We start from the raw sequence: 16,750 nt of genomic DNA, 5'->3' as shown, positions 1-16,750 counted from the left end.
TGGAAGAAGAGAACCAAAGATCAAGATTATTTTTTCTGTAATTAACGAAGAGGTTCACAAAGAATGGCAATTCTGCAGCACTTTTAGTAAACAGGGCAAGATCCCAAATGCGAGCGAAATAGAATTGTCGATCTTGATGAATAAAGACATGCACTGCTTTTTGTTGGTTCAACATTGAATGAAACGGTTAATGGTTTAGGTATTCCAAGAAAATATTGTTATGGGATTTCTGAGCGACATTCAGCACTTTTCATCTATAAAGAATAATCTCCTCACCATTAGCGTATGCTCAAACCCCAAACCCTAACCCCAAATTTAATGTGACTTGAGGCTTTCATTGGACGATAAATTTTATCAAGAGTATATAGGCTAAAGATAAGTATTTTTGGACTTAAATGCAAAGGAAAAAACTCATTAAAGAGTAAAATATAAGTAAAAGTGAATAGTAATGTATTCCATAGAGTGTCTTCATTGTTATCAAGATTTTTCTCGCATTTTCAGAGTAATGGTCATTAAGAACACAATACAGTTAGTGAATTCAGATTTCTTTGGTGCATTTTTCGAGAAGGAAAACATCTTAAGGGGTGATATTTTCATCTCTTCGGCAACGTGCCCTCTCAGTGCATTAGCAAGGGGGGGGTTATATGTTTTTATGTTGAAAAAAGTAAACAGCAAAAAACAAAACAAAATAAACAAAAGCAAAGCAAAAATAACAAACAAAACGAAAAAAAAAAACACAAACTTTTGAAACCGAATGAAATTCATTCACGTTATGTGCGACTCGAGTTTGGATTAAGCTTGTCACTCTCTTTCTTTCCGTGATATTTCTCAGGTAGACCTCGTTTTTACTTTCCACACCGGTATAAATCATTTTCGGCATTAACCTCAGCACGAATGTCAACAGCTGCAATTTTTCAGGCTTTCGTGTACCGAATGGAAAGTTGTAATTATAATATCTCTCAAGCTGGATTATCAGCATTGACATATCTCTGAGCTAAACTTGAACAGTTCAAATATCCAAAGTTAAAATCATAAAAAAACAAACAAACAAAAAAAAACGATATTTTTGGCAAGGAAACACCTCCCCTCAAAGCCTGAAATGAAGCACAAAGACCCTAGGCATAAACCATTTATCTCTTACGATTGCGATCGAACTCTCCTGAAAAGCGGGTTTTTTGACGGGATATAACTAATCAATAATGCAGGTCTTTCAAAGATAATATTTGTATTTCTGGGGAAAATATGACATATAATAACCCATTTTTATCTACAGACATTGAAAGTGAAGGATGACACCATGACTTTACCCACGCAATAGATTTACTTTCAAAAACAGAAGTGATCAGTAAACGCAATGTGAAGAAAGTAGACCGAATTTAGCATCTGTCACTTCATTTAAATATCGCAGACGGCGACAAACCTCCCCAATTATTATGCTAAGTGTCAAAATTAAGAAATTCGCGTTTTGTTTTCTGCGGGGTGCCAAATTGTATTTTCGCATTAAACTCGTTCGTATAGTGCTTTGAATTTTTATCTCAAACGTTTTAGAGGAGAACAGGGACCCCTGCGGTAGTTTTAGTTTTTTTTTACTTATCTTTTTTTAATGTAACTTATTTACGTACACACTTCTCCTTCCCCGCACGAAAAGTCATAGCAAATCATGAGCAGGTGTGAAAAGCAGGCTGAGTTAAAATTTTGAAATCCGTTGTGTTACATCAAATTGTCACCCTTCATTTTGATTAAATTCAAATGTATTCTCAAAATTTCCATTACCTGACTTTTCTTGACTGTTTTTTTTCGCGCCGGCTGCTTGATAAAGATCACCAGCCAATAATATTTCCTTTTATATTTTATAAACCAATCAGTACTTTCGTTGCAAATGTCTCAAACGTAAACAAACATGGCGGCGTTTCCAGAGAAACAGAACGTAATATATTTCGCGAAACTGACCCATGTTTGTATCGGCAACATCGGTTTGGTGGCTACAACCTCGAGGAAAAGATGAAACAGATATTGTGCAGTTATCATAATAGGTTTTTCCATCGTATAATTCTGGCGTAAGACGTATTTGGCACGAAATTAAGCAGAGGAAATATGGCATGTTACGAGACAGGGCTGACGACAGCTTGTCTTGTTCGCGTGCGAAATAGACATTCTGGAAGAGGAATTTACGTGTCCAGGAAATAGAGATTATGTGCTCTACAACAGATAGATGCTGGGCATCTCCAAGAAACAACCAGCGTCTGAACCAGACATTCCCTCAAGAACAAACACCGACTCAAGGCAGAGCAAACAGAAAAAACCCACGACTGACTCATCCAACAGAATCCGGTTTCTCAGGCAGATTTATTCTGTCGCTATTGGTCTTTATCATAAACCTCATTCTATTCGCATTACTTCTCAGTTTTGTGATTCTCGTGGTTCCAGTGTGTTTTTTCGCGAGGAAACTCATTCTTTATTTCAGTATTCGGCATTATCGCGATGGAAAGCTGAGCAAAATGTCGGCTTCCGAAGCTGTTTGGCTTCAAGCAAGTTGTGTAAATACAGCTCCGATGTCTAATGTTTTCTTTCTTTTTGAAGGAAGAATAACCATCGATGAGCTTGAAAGCTTTGTCAAAAGTAAACTTGTGCATCAAGAAATGCTTCTAGGAAATTTACGATTACTAAAACTAAAACAATCTCCCGTGCCGATCTTGAGTGGATATGGATGGGAAGAAATAGACAATTTAGACGTAAACAATTGCGTTTTTGAATTTAAAGGAAATTCGTCGTCAGATCCTGGAGATTTGAAAGAAATTAAGGAAATATCCAACTTCAGTGGTGGAGAAGAATTATGGAGAGTGGTCTTGTTTCCGAAATTTAATGGGAGCGAAGATACTGGGGTGCTGTTTCAAATGCATGAAAGCATTGCGGATATATTCCCCTTTGTTAGAATTGTACTAGACTCGCTTGATTACAAGACTGTCTTTCTCAAGAGGCACTGCTTCTTCCTCGGACGTTTAGCCTCTTGTTTCTTTGCTAGCTTCACTGGACCACTTGTAATTCTCAAGAGACTACTCATGACAAAGCAGGAAGATTTATGTGGGACTGATCATGAGGGAATGCAACAGAATAGTGCAGACGATACCTTCCAAGTTTATTGGTCTGGACCGATAGATTTTAAATCTGTTAAGCGGATCAAAGATGTTACTCGTACAGAAGGTAATATTATGTGATATGAATTAGTAGGAGAACTGGGAAATCTCCAAGAGGTTATATTCTTTAAAGTAATTGTAGTCAAATATTTTGCTGAAGTCAGAACAATTTTTTTCCAATAACAGGAAAAAAACAAACACAACATTAGAGAAAGTGATAGTTACAGCGTAATTGGGATTACAAGTTAAACAACCGTTAAAATCAGATGTTAGAGCAACATTTGATGCGCAAAATGCTTGAGCAGTGTTTTATAAATATATGAACTTGTAGAAATGTTCTCCATTTGCTAACATAACTCCAATTAGCTTCTTTTTTTTTCACTCTATTTTTAAAGAAAATTATAAGAGAAGTTCTGTTGAAGTAGTCTCAACATTAAACAATATTGGTTCTGGCAAATGTTGAGTGAATTTTGGAAGCATTGCCTTAATCTATATAGACATATGTGTATTTTTAAAAAGTGCTTGTTCATTACTGTGGTTAGTAAAACACATATGCAACTTGTATTTTGCATCCTGAAGTCTTTAAGAGGGACCAAGGCAAATTTTTTTGCCAGCAGCCCAGCAATCCTATGGGATTCACTTTCTTATTCTGTCCATTAAGCAGTGCTTTCAGTAAGACCTGGTACCCGTGGGAGCTCTGGTGGGTATTCTGTTGTAAGTTGAGACCTAAAACACCTAAAGTTTTTCTATAGTTCTTTCAGTTGAATAATTTTTGACTTTATGAACAAGTTTTGATAAAAATGACTGATATTGTCTCATCATATATTCAGCATACATTCAATACATTTCCAGCAAAAAAAAAAAAAAAAAGATTTTGAGATTCCAAGAACATACTGACAAAAATTTCAGTAACCAGTAACCATATGTCCTTTCAGTGGACTTTTTGAGTGAAACTCAAGAAGCAGGCTTGCATGTCAGCAAATGCAAGATTTTGATCAGTAATAAAATGATCAGTTAAACAATTGTTATAAAGGAGACATATATTTGAAGATCATCAATGGAAGTTTAACAACAAAACTCTGTTTGAAGCCAGTTTATTTTTGATGGAAATGATGGGATAACAAGAGGGAATGTTTTTTATATTATTCTCTGGTGGGTACTTTACTGAGGTAGCCACCTTCAAATCTGCTCTGCCTTCATATTAAGTAATTTGGTTTTATCAACTGAGTTGATATTGAAAATTGGCCACCCTAAAGAGTTTCTAAAGCTGATGTTTGGGTTAGAGTTAAGTAAGAGGAAAGTGGCTAACACTTGAAACCTCAGGTTTAGAAACTCTTTGTGGTGGTCAATTAATTTATCAAATCACATTTTCTTTTAAATTTACCCTCAATGGAGTTAGCACCACATTTTCTTTAGAAACTTAATCCCTTATGTAAAATTGGTTTGGATCCTTGACTGCTTGCAATACTACATTAAAATGCATTATAGATGTATTTGAGAAAGGGTTCAGTAGGGGAAAGTGCTTGGCCTTTTATTATGACTGTATGTTCTTGTGAGACATCCTCCTCCCCAATCACACTTCCCAATGTCCATCCTTGGGTTCCTATATATTGGATTTGAGGTTCACAAAGTTTGATATAGTTGAACCTCTCAGGATAGGACATCCACAAAGCTCTAAAACGATGTCCCCTATTATGGTTAGCTTCTCAGTAGTGAACTTTTACTCAACATCTACCCAAGAAATTGGGAGCTGTTCATCCATTGAAGCAGGGGTTTGCTTGCAAGTCAGTGTTTTTATTTGTAGCTGGTCATTGCTGGAGATTTATTATTTAGGTTATTGGTCAGGTCATCTGGCAAGGTTCTTTCAGCGGAAATGTTAAATGTACATTTTGATATTTATTTATTTCATTGATTTTTTAGTTATGACCAAGAATTAAAAAGTTTCACTTTGGTGTTATTTTTTTAATTGATAGATTGATTGATTAAACTTGTTTTATTTGTTCATTTTGATATCTAATATTGAATAAGCAAGATGTAAAATAATTTCTTGGAATTTTTTATTTCAGTTGACATTATTCTGCTTTCATGTGTGGCTGGTGCTATTCGTTCCTTCCTCCAGAAATCCAGAGTTCAATACCCTGATGATGTTCGAGTCTGTATAAGAACTGATGTAAGACCTCAGCATTCCAGACTTGAGCTAGACAACAAATTTTCCATGGCTTTTATCAAACTACCAGTTGGCACAGAAGGTACAGTCCCAATGCTTTGTTCTCTAGAACAAATAGTGTTCACAATGGGTTTTATTTATATTTTAACCAAGGTGAACTCACTAAAATATTGAGAGCTTTCTCTCAAAATGAGGGTTGAGGTTGGGTGTGATTGGAGTTCCCTTCCATAATAGCCTAATAACTGTGATTTATTAATTTGACAGTGGGTGCACTTGTAGCAATGTAACTACTGCTACAAAAGTGGTCTTAACATTTGTGAGTTACTCAATGTTACAATTTTTATGAGACATAATGCTATGTTGTGCTTTTGTCTTGTCTTGAAGATGACTTGCTGAATTTCATTATAGAAAGTGCTTTTTGTGTTGGGGGATCACAAAAAAAATTGATACCCATGACATCTTAAGATGTCATATAGATATTATTTATTATTATTATTTATTATTTATCTTTAGTATCTTTATTATTTATTAATGGCTATAGATTAATTAGCTATGTTTCCTTCTTCGAAGGTGCTGTGCCTCGGCTTTGGGAAACCAGACGCAGAGTAGACAAGTTTTCTTTTACTCTTGAAAGCACTATCATGTATGGCTTCATCAAGCTGTGTCTTCTTCTGTTTCCCTTGTCTGTCGTGAGGAGGCTCATTAATTACCTGCTAAACAAGGTTTCGTGTACTGTAACCCGAATTCCAGGACCTAACATGCCAGTCTATTTGAATGGCAAAATGACAAAGATGATGGCGTGCTGGACTCCTAGAAAGACCCAGAATGGTTTTTCAGTCTCTATTACAAATCATAGCGGACAGATTTACGTCGGTCTAGTTACTAAACCCTCCCAAATGAATGACCCTTCACTGTTACTGGCAGAGTTTGAGAGAGAGGTGGCCGATTTAGGCAACCACTTGGGTAAAAGAGCATTGCCATCGCATCTGCGTTGGCGTCTTAAAGTGGATCAACAACTGGTTAATGCAGTTAACGAGGAAAGGGAGAGGGAGGCCGCAGAAAATGACTTGGTTTGATTATAAGTGAAATTCAAGGCTCCGTGACAGATTCTTGTAAATTTCACGGCAGTGTACAGTCGGTAGTTTGTTTCTCTGAAAACAATCTAGTCCTCTCAATTATGTTCCTAACGATTCCCCTAAGTGTTTCTCGATCGATGGGTAAACCAGGAAAGGAAAATCTGAAGTTATCGTTTCCTCTTCAATGCGTTACATGAAAGGACAAAAAAATTAAAAGAAACGTACACCAAACATTATAAATTATTCACGGCTGTGCTCTAGCAGGGACTAAGCGCCGCAACTGACCAACTTTTGTTGATGGGTGACCTTTACACATGGCTTTTATGAAAACTTCCAAGAGCTGGGCTCCTTTTTTTTAAAGTTATTTTTTTCTCAGACCACTGTCGTCTTTACTTTCTACTAAGTAGTTTGCCTACTCCTAGAAATGAAACTTCTATGGTATAGTGACCACGCAATATGGAGCTTTGTTTTGTCGGTGCAGTTTAGGAGAAAAACTAGGCTCTAAGCCCTTTACACCTTAATATGAATATCCATTTTCTCAATACCCTTTTCTATACTTTCCTTTGGCACTGACCAAGTTAATTCGTTTACAATTGAAGCTTCTTAGGTTGCCGATCATTTCCTTAATTCTCATGATATTAATGAATGGTTCAACAGTTTTACTGTAAGGAGAAATTAGATGCTGGTCACTCTTAGGGTTTTTGGGGTTGAGCAGAGACTTATCTATTTCAATAATTTTATTCAATTTGGCCTCTGTAGTTTTTTGAAGAGGAAAAAGAACGTTTCGTTATTTTTTACCATAGTTGATTCATACATATTATACCTCATTAGTAAGCCTGATAAGATTATTAATATATAAATATACACAAATGAATGTAAATTATAAAAAAATCTTAATAAGTTCAGACTCAAAAAATGTCAGTTAAGAATACAATAAATATATATTGTGTACTATATGTAAAAACGTACAACAAATACAACATATATGCTTATCCAGAAGGTGATGATCAGTTCTTTAAATGCATGATTTCTATGTTATATTCGTGCCTTGGACGTTCATACTGTGTGTTGGACGAATTACCAAGTCATCTTTCTCTAGTTTTTCGTTTTCAAATGAATGTCTACTTTGCAAGTCAAGGGGTAGGTCTTTTGGGAAGTTCTTAAGAAATTATAGATAGGTCCTTCGCTCTTTGCCACCTTATCGTAAATCAACAATATTGAGATGTGTGCTTCTGCTGTAGTCCAAAAGTTTAGAGATTTAAGTTATATTGCTTTTGGAAGGAACTTAGGACTTGGATGATCGATGTTATGTTGTGTATGAAATATCATCATCTGAATGGTGATATTATATCATCGATAGGTTTTGCCTGTTTTGGCTTTGGTTCTTAAAAAGCTGATAACCTTTTGACCCTTGAGATAATATCCGGTTGTTCTGTACCAAGTAAATCAAAGAGAACCTTCAGTCTTGGAATCAAAAACTGTTCAAAACATCGCTTAGAGAAGACAGTTGTTTTCATAATAAATTCTGCAAGTGTCATCCAATTCGACATTGGCGTACTTTTACAGGGAACTTGCTCTTAATTTTGGAAACAAATATGGCTCTGCTTGAAACAGAGGCTGGTTTTGACACTAAATCACGTTGCTCGATGAAAGAACTAGTAAGAGCAGGAGTTCACCAAGTTACGAACTGAAAAGTTAATTACATGTCGAGAAGTTCGTTTGGCACATTCCAGTTAAAATTTGTCCATGTTTCAAATCCATCTGGTGCCTGTGCTCTATGAGCCTTTGTGTTGCATAAGCCTACCAGTTCATGTTGTCTTTTCTGTTGAACGGATCAACTGATCAGGAGTACTATTTTCAGCCGGTTCATTGCAATGTAAGATGGTTGACGTACCAGACGTTTCTACACGTTGAGGCAGATTGTGAAATCAAAACGTTTCCGGAGATGCTTGACCATTGCAATTTTGATCCACGCCATTTCAAGAAGTTGTTGAATTAGGTTTCGTAATTACCGATGGTTTAATTAGATTTCATCATTTCTTTGTAATGGTAATGCTGAAACGTTTCCCTTTCTTCTTTAATTGAAAATACTACATGACAATTATTGAGGGCAGCGTTTTTGACCCACAAATCTCGGACAATGGAGTCTGAGATGTTTATCTACGACTTTTAGATTGCAGACTGCGTGTATTGAGATCCTTTCCAAATTGAATATCTTGCATGTTCCTTTAATTTTTTGGCATTTGAACATTCAATAATGCAAATTCACACTTATTAAATTCACCTCAAATCCATGTACAGAAAACACAAAAGCTTGTACGTGTTCATTGTTTATCAACAAATCCTGTCTTGGCTCTTAAATACCTATTAAAATGTTACCATCTGACACCATCAAGGATATCTTAATACGATCTTAACACGAGTTTTCAGCACCACGCAGTTCTAAATTGAATCCCTGCTAGGTTGAAGGGAAGCAAAATGGCTTTGGCGCCTTGTAATCAGGAAACCAATCTAGACTATTTCCCTTAATGGTCGGACGTTTATTTGTTGTGTAAGTAAACTCAAGGGTCGCATTACAGAAGAGGGAAAGTCATAACAGCACTAAAAAGGAAACAAACTAAAAGGCCCCGCCAAACAGATGTCAAAACGGACGAGTCCAAGTCGACCTCAGAAGGAATTATGCTGATCCATTAGTGATTCTCTCGACAGCTAATCGTTGGGTCGTTTAATCATATGTAGATCATCGTGAGTCTTACTCGGACAAAAACGTCTTGTTTTCTTCGCAAAAATGAATAATGCGACCAACGGGACGGAAGCACCCCAAGCTCAGATGGACTATGTTGTGGAACCACTGGGCCTTCGAATTTTTCGCCTCACGGTGTATGTCATTATATTCTTGCTGGCAACGTTTGGAAACGCTCTCGTAATTTTCGTGGTTTATAAAACACGAGAACTGCATACAGGTAAGTTAATTTCATCTTCACAAAGCACAATTACGCGTACGTTCTTAAGAGGATTACGGATAAAAAGGATAAACTAAGTACCCCGCTATTGATGGTCCTCTGCTCTTGAGATTTTTCTTCAAAATCTTTTTTCTTGCGTTGCGTTCAAGTCACGAAAGTAGTATGACGAAATAGGGTTCTACAATTTGGAGTCACTAATACCATAAACACGCTGTTCTTTTAATGGTGTTGCCACTTTTTTGCGTGAAACCTCAACATTCGAAACAAGTCTAAACGACCTCGCGCCTAAATTCATGATTCATTGTCAAAAGAGGGTTTATAGATGAATAGCGACGAGCGGCATTGAGATGTTTAGAAGTTTCCTTTGCCATTTTAACTTCTAGGCCTATTTGTTACGATTTGTGTAGTAAACAAAAGAGTTATTCTAACACAAAGCGAAAATCCCTAATTTCCTCATGTTTTCGTGTGAAGCAAAGTTTGCAGTCAATTTCGGACACGGGTGAAAAGGTGTGCGAGTTTCCTGTCTAAGGGCAAACAAAAGGCAGTTCCACATCTTGATTAAGTACACATAAATATTTCACTTCGAGCATTGCTCCATTAACTGGCGTGAACTCCCTTTTCTCTGTTGACCCATGGCATAATCAGTGTTTCTGCAAAGCTTGCATAACTTCCAAAAGATCACCAACTTCGCTTTAAGCGTGATTTGTCTTCAGTGGATCCATGACGTCTACTCAAGTACAAGCAAACCATTAGAGGCACCGTGAACGCGCTTCAAGTAACAATGATGGTGAACAAACATTACTACAACAGAAAAGAAAAACAGAAAATTGCAGAAACAATTATTATAACAACGGAAGAATTTATTGAAATAAAGCCAAAGGTTTTGAAGAAAAAAGTGTTATTACTGCGTAAATTATAAATTGTCCAACGAAATATGGTTTTTGTTTCCATCAGTAAACCAGATATCATATTAGAGAAGCAGTATGATTAAGCATTCGGTCTGCCAGCTTTCCGATGAACAAAGAACTTTTTATTAACTTTATAATTACAGAACAAGAGGATATTACGCCATTTTATGCGAATTCCTAGCATTTCCCTTTTTTTTTTTTGCTTTCGTTTCACCGTGTAACAAGCCGATTCTGCTAATTATTGGAGTCATTGGTATTAATAGGACGATCGTATGTCCGTCAGGAAATCATTCACATTGACTTTCGTGACCTTTTATGTTTTTGTACGATTTTTCAAATCACGTCATTTAAAAAACTAGAAATGTAGATTACGGGGGTTAATATTATAAATACCGACAACCAAGATAGGAAAGCGTGAATAATTTATACTCAAATGGTTAGTTGTGGAGAGTTCTTCCCAACTTTCCTTATTCGTGGTTAATATCGGAGTTTTAATAATTACTTACAAAACTCGAGGTCATGTTTTGATACCGAGTAATCCTGAAATATTGCTGTTGTTTTACAATATGGAAACCTGAAGACAATGGATCATGATAAACTTGGTCGTTTTTATTTAAATTTTAATCGAAGTACTTATGAGCTTCCTGAGATTGTGGGTGGCAAGGTAACAGCTTAGCCACGCACAATTCTTCTTAGCTGAGTGTTTTTCCTCTTTGGGTAATCCAAAAAGCATATGTATTTACTTGGCCACCCGCACAAGCTTGACATGTCTCTTGACTGCTTTGTTTAAAAAAAAGAAACTTTTCAAATCGATTGTCTTTTAACTTTTCAAACCACTCGATGGATCTTAATAGCCAACAAGTGGCTGACACTCAAAATTCATCCCCAGGCCTTTACAGTCACTAAACAAAAGATAATTACACAACGTGGGTACGAGGAAAGACTGACAAGTATACTCATCCATAGTTACATACGTTTTACAACAACTTGGCCTACATCAAAGGACTGTCTTTAGGTGTAAATTTACGATAAAAATATTGGGTGAGAGAATTCATAAACAGGTCTTCATCTTTCGAATAGTTCACGGGTTGTCATCTCAAATGGAAGCTGTGTATTTAACTAATTCTCCGTTATTCCACGGGAATTAGTGGATGGTATACTCCTAGATGTTGCTGTAAGCCGGTTGTTGACGGCTCGATAAACGAGATCTTTGACAATCATGTTATTTCTTTTTTCTTTCTCTCTCAAAAAAATGTCATTAAGTTGTATCTTGCATGCTGAGACGATCGATTCAAACATTTTCACGTTCTCGTCTAACAAAAATAGAAGATGAGAAAGAACCACATCCTGCCTCCTTCTAAAGAGAACATGCTAACGAATGAATTTTGTTTCACAGTAACGGGTTTTCTTATTGCTAATCTTGCCGTGGCGGACCTTGGAGTAGGGATGCTTTGTATTCCATTCACTGTCGTATATTTTGAACTGGATTTTCACTGGCCATTTGGTGCCTTCATGTGTAAACTCCTTCCTGCTCTGATGGCTTGCTTCGTTATGGGATCGGTGGGAACAATGTTGGCAATTTCATTGGGTAAGGAATATATTCAAAGAATACTTTTAGCAGTAACAGATTATTATACTAAAAGTAGATCTCAATCAGTTATATTTCAATTTTAGCTTCGGTGTATTGTTGAGCCGAATATAATCAATTGATTGCCCAGGGTAGGTTCTTAATGGAAGAAATTGTTTCGTTTATTGCTTGCTGATGAATCCCTGAGCTGAGACTGGGAGTTTAGCCTATGGTTTTGACGATATCGGCACTCCTTGGAAGTAGAGACCACAGAATCAAAGAGCACCCTCCGTCTTCTATTGTACTCTGCTTTAGATAATAGTACGTTCTCCAATTGCAGATCGCCATCAATCCATAGTGCATCCATTTGGTATGCGTATCACACGGTATCAAGGCAAGCTGATCATGTTGTTAATATGGCTGATAGCTCTTCTCCCAGCGCTGCCAATGCTGGGAGTTATGACTACTGAACCATCTCCAGCAGGCGTCGCCTGTAAAGAGGACTGGCCTATAACCACTGGATTTCCCTACTCTAAAATATACCTATTATGCACTTTTGCATTGACTTACGCTATTCCTCTTCCAATCATGATACTTATCTACATCAAAATCGGTGTAAAACTTCGTAAAGCTATCAAAGAGGGGGCTGACAGACCTGGGTTCACTCAGGCTCAAGCTACGAAACGGATCATCAAAATGTTGGCAGCGGTGGTTGTTTGTTACGCGTTGTGTTTCCTTCCTTTCCACACCTTGTATTTCATGATGGACTTCGGGGAATATCAATCCAGGTAGGTTCTGATCAATTTATCGGTTTTACTATACTATTTCGCGCAGATAAGTTTGTTTTCTGATTCAACAGCCACAAACAGGAGATATGATTAGCGGAATATGCAAGCATCGGTTGTCATCTGCGGTCATCATTCATAGAACAGTACAGATAATAAGAGTTGTGGAAAAAAACAACAAAACAAAGCAAAACAAAACGAAACGAAACATAATAAAACAAAAAACATCCCGAAATTTCAAATAGAAAGATAAACAATAATTCTAACAGATGTCTCTGTAAGGTTGACTCGGCAAGTGAACAACACGGACTCCCGGAGCTAAGGATTGCCATCTTTTTCAAGAAGTTAAATGCCTCGTTATAATCTTTTTGCCTTATAAAAATTGATGTAAATTTAGTAAAGCGATAAGTCTAAGATCAATGAAAGGCATTCATATCAAAGTTCCCCCACTCGATACACTATCCAAACATGACTGATCGCTTGTGCTAGCTGCCATCTTATTTCTGGATATACACCCACGCATGCCCACTGCTTGCTCATCATGATAACTGTATACATCTCACTGTCTAACTTACGTGAAGCCTTTTCCTTACATTATTCTCTCATAGGTTCTTTCCAATCCTCCAAAGTTTCTCAAGCGTCTTCATGTACTCAAACAGTGCTTCCAATCCTGTGCTTTATGCTTTCTTTGGTGATCATTTCAAAATGGGAGTCAAACAAGTATTTAATTCTACTAGACTGCAGAGGTTTCGATCCAGAAAATCAACCTCTTATGGTTGGGGGTCACCTTCCACAATTAACATTTAAGCGGTTAGTTGTGAGCTGTAAATCTAATGTAAGCAAATATCTAAAGCTTCGATAAAATATTGCATAAAGATCAATTGTAGCCTGCTTAAGTTAAAATGCTGGATACCGTACATAAGTATTCCTGTCTTTGCCTTCCTATAAAAACACACCCTTATTTCCTTCTTAATTTTTAACAAACTTATAGCCTTCAGTCATAATTGAGTGCCAAACAAAAAAGGATAATTATTTTAATACTGTTGCGCCATGAGAGGATGAAGCTAAGAGAGCGACTTCCACGTGTAGGTCCATAAAGTATCCAGGGTATTTGGTTTCAGCTTGTGCGTGTTGTAGATTTTGATGAAGATCAAATTAATGGTATGTCATGAAATAAGGACACATAATTGTCTATTTATAGACCATACTACGATCTCACTTTACGTGAGTGATCTAAGAAAAGCTTTTGAAGGACTATGTTGAGAAAAAGGCCAATATGGAAGATTTTATCTCTTAGCTTTATTTTCTCTAGGTTAAATTGCCAGAGGGAAGTACAGGTGGACATCTCAATTTTTTTTATTTTTTACCGGCAGATACATGTACATCATGCAGTCCTATTTCCAAGTCCTGATGTACGGCAACAGCGCAACGAACCCAGTTTTGTATGCTTTCCTTGGAGACCAATTCAAGAAAGGATTTAAAAGAGCCATTCGCGGCGGGAGCCAAAGAGGTTTCTACACACCGCGAAGTACGATGAGCACTCGAGCTAGTTCAACTCGATAAAAAAGCTTCCACGTCGTTGAGATTTCCGAAGACCTGGCTACCGTCACTTTACTAAGTTCTTTGAAGGACCAAAATAAGATGGTCCAAGAGCGAAGATTAAGAGATGCTAATCGTATTTGGTTTTTCTCCAATCGCACCACAAAAGTTGTCACATGGAAATGATCCTTTGCAAGCTTTATAACAAGTCACTCGAAAATTAAACGCTACGAAGCCTTTTGTATATATGATAATCTGAGACGCTGGCCTTTCCAGACATTGTACGATCATTAAAAGCTCCCTGTGAGCTTTTTTACTTTATTTGAGAGGAAGGCAAGGAAGAGGTCGATTTAGAAGTTCCGTTCCACTTTTCAAAGGCTATGACTGTTTTGGTCAGCTTCCTTTGAGGGCTTGCGACCTCTGAGGAAGGAAATGCTCACATTCCCTAGACCCAGAACTGAAACTTTAGGGCAATTATAAGGATAAAAGGATAAAACAGCCAAAGCCGCATATCCTTGCGTTTTAATGTTCATTTTAAATTTTATTGGAGTTAAAAAAAAAACCCTTAAAGTCTAGATAAGTCCAATTCTCTGCGGTATGTTGACTTTTGAAGTAGTTGTATGCTTTGCATCGCAAATCTACATCAATCCGTGCATAAGTATATCTCTTTCGCTTTAGCTCTAGCCGGTGAATCCTTGTGGGTGCATGCAATTTTTTTCTAACTCACACTTTGACAAAATTTGTAACCATCTTTTTCAACATTGAAGACCAGGCTCAAAATTACTATCATCTTTAATCTGTATTAAAAGGCATCTCTAATATTTCTCATTCGATAGTAAACAGATTGGATAAAGAAATTAGGTTTTCTAAGAATTTTCTCCTTTGCATTATTTTAAATCACCATTAGTTTGGCAGATTTAGCCTACAGCATTTACATGTTACAACAACATGTAAATAAAGCTAGAAAGCATCAAGCGCTAAGATATATTAACTACACAATATAATTACCTGACTTGAGTGAAAGTAAGCCAAGCAGATGGGCAAATTTCAATTCCGCACTATATTGCTTTTTTTAGTATAATTTTTCCTTTAGCGTTTTCAATGAATTTCCTATTGTTACAATAAAAAGTAAATGACAGAATAGACTTCACATCGAAAAGAACTTAACAAGTTTACTTCATACTCAGCATAGATGACAGATAAGTACATGTTGTCAAACTTAAAGGGGACTTAAAGAAAATCCAGCGGGTCATCCCTGTGCATTTTTTGTCCGACAATAGCGTCTAAAATCGGACTCTGGCGTCTAAATTCAGAGAATGATTTCTAAAATCGTATACTGGCAAACTAGTCTCTAAAATAGGACTTTAGCATCTAGAATTGGACAACAGCGTCTAGATCGGACATTTGCCTTTAAAATCGGACTCTAAACTCCAGAATCGGACACTAAAATGGACATTAGCGTTTTGAATCGGGCACTAGTGTTTAAAATCTGACTTTAGTGTCTAAAATCAAACACTGGCATCTAAAATCGGACACTAAATAAAAAAACTGACACTAGTGTTTAAAATCAGATACTAAGGTCTAATTTCGGACACTGGTGTGTCTAAAATCGCACACCAGAGTCTGAAATCGGTCTCTAGTGTCTACAATCATGCGCTTGTCTCGAACCAAACATTAGTGTTAAAATCGGACCTTGGCGTTTAAAATCACACACTACAAATGGGAAAGTAGTGTCTAAAATCAGGCAAGTGTGTCTGATATCGGACCCTAGTGTCCAAAATCGGGCATTGGTGCCTGGATTCGGACACTAGTGTATAAGATATTAGATGCCGCCGTCTCGGATACTCTTTGTTGTTTTCAGTTCTCCTTCGCCATAGGATAGACAGCCAACGAGGTCTTGTATTCACCCTTCACTCCTTGGCATTGGAAATCATATAAATATTCTCTTTACTGTTCCCTTGAAATTTCCTAAAGTGCTGTCAGGGAGAATTGTTTAACCATCAAGAGCTTCTTTAGTTAGTGGCCACTTCCCTTATTTTCGTGTCTTTAATGTTTGATAGAAGGTTTATGCTATGAGGAGAAATTAGAAGCCAGTCAATTGAGGGTTAAAGTGGGAACTCGATTCTTTACGACATAGCTTTCTTGAAAATCGTAACTTATCGTGTATTATATTTTCTACGATGAATATTCTTCAGAAGGTCCAATATCGTTGGACCAGTGTTAAATTTGTTAAATTTAAAGATTAACTCAGAAGAAAAGATTGAAATGTAAAATTTTTAATTTCGGGGAGTGGACAAATGAAACACGGAACCAGTAGCGATTAATTGAATGCTAATTCCGTCTTCCTCTAAGCGCTGCTCAGTGAAGACTAAAAGTGGAGAAAGTGATACTCATTGTGGTAATACAGGCAAAGAAAATGTGTATTAATAGAGCCCAACCCATACACGAAGACATATTTGTGACTTGAGACAATTCAAAATTCCCCCTCCTTCATTTAATTCCTGTGTTAGGCCCGCTCAGTTCCTTATTTCCCCTTTACCCCGCTTTGCCTAGTAGATCGGTGAGGGGAAGGAACAAAAACCCAAAATTTTCGGCGAAATCCAGGCGAAAA

At 36.9% G+C, this 16,750-nt stretch overlaps 2 protein-coding genes across 4 annotated transcripts; both read left to right on the top strand.

Annotated features, from left to right (window-relative positions):
• Positions 1–1,877: 1,877 nt before the first annotated feature.
• LOC113677825 (uncharacterized) lies at positions 1,878–7,373 on the top strand. Its single transcript, XM_027194667.2, has 3 exons — positions 1,878–3,201; positions 5,201–5,383; positions 5,872–7,373. Exons 1-3 carry the CDS (start codon positions 2,193–2,195, stop codon positions 6,375–6,377), a joined length of 1,698 nt encoding a protein of 565 aa, XP_027050468.2. The 5' UTR covers positions 1,878–2,192; the 3' UTR covers positions 6,378–7,373.
• A 1,399-nt stretch (positions 7,374–8,772) lies between these two features.
• Positions 8,773–15,302, top strand: LOC113677685 (pyroglutamylated RF-amide peptide receptor). Of its 3 annotated transcripts, none has more exons than XM_089197581.1 (5): positions 8,776–9,340; positions 11,645–11,836; positions 12,156–12,603; positions 13,209–13,410; positions 13,974–15,302. In XM_089197581.1, the coding sequence occupies exons 1-4, from the start codon at positions 9,166–9,168 to the stop codon at positions 13,405–13,407; spliced, it is 1,014 nt and encodes a 337-aa protein (XP_089053707.1). In that variant the 5' UTR covers positions 8,776–9,165; the 3' UTR covers positions 13,408–13,410; positions 13,974–15,302. The 3 variants fall into 3 exon arrangements, with proteins under 3 accessions (XP_089053708.1, XP_089053707.1, XP_089053706.1); XM_089197580.1 differs by having other exon boundaries at positions 13,209–13,435; XM_089197582.1 differs by lacking the exon at positions 13,209–13,410 and having other exon boundaries at positions 8,773–9,340.
• Positions 15,303–16,750: the final 1,448 nt, after the last annotated feature.

This window comes from Pocillopora damicornis, chromosome 2 (genome assembly GCF_964200805.1).
Source record: "Pocillopora damicornis chromosome 2, jaPocDami1.2, whole genome shotgun sequence".
Taxonomy (NCBI): domain Eukaryota; kingdom Metazoa; phylum Cnidaria; class Anthozoa; order Scleractinia; family Pocilloporidae; genus Pocillopora; species Pocillopora damicornis.
The sequence above is the reverse complement of the archived record's forward strand: the minus strand, read 5'-3'. Positions and strand labels throughout refer to the sequence as shown.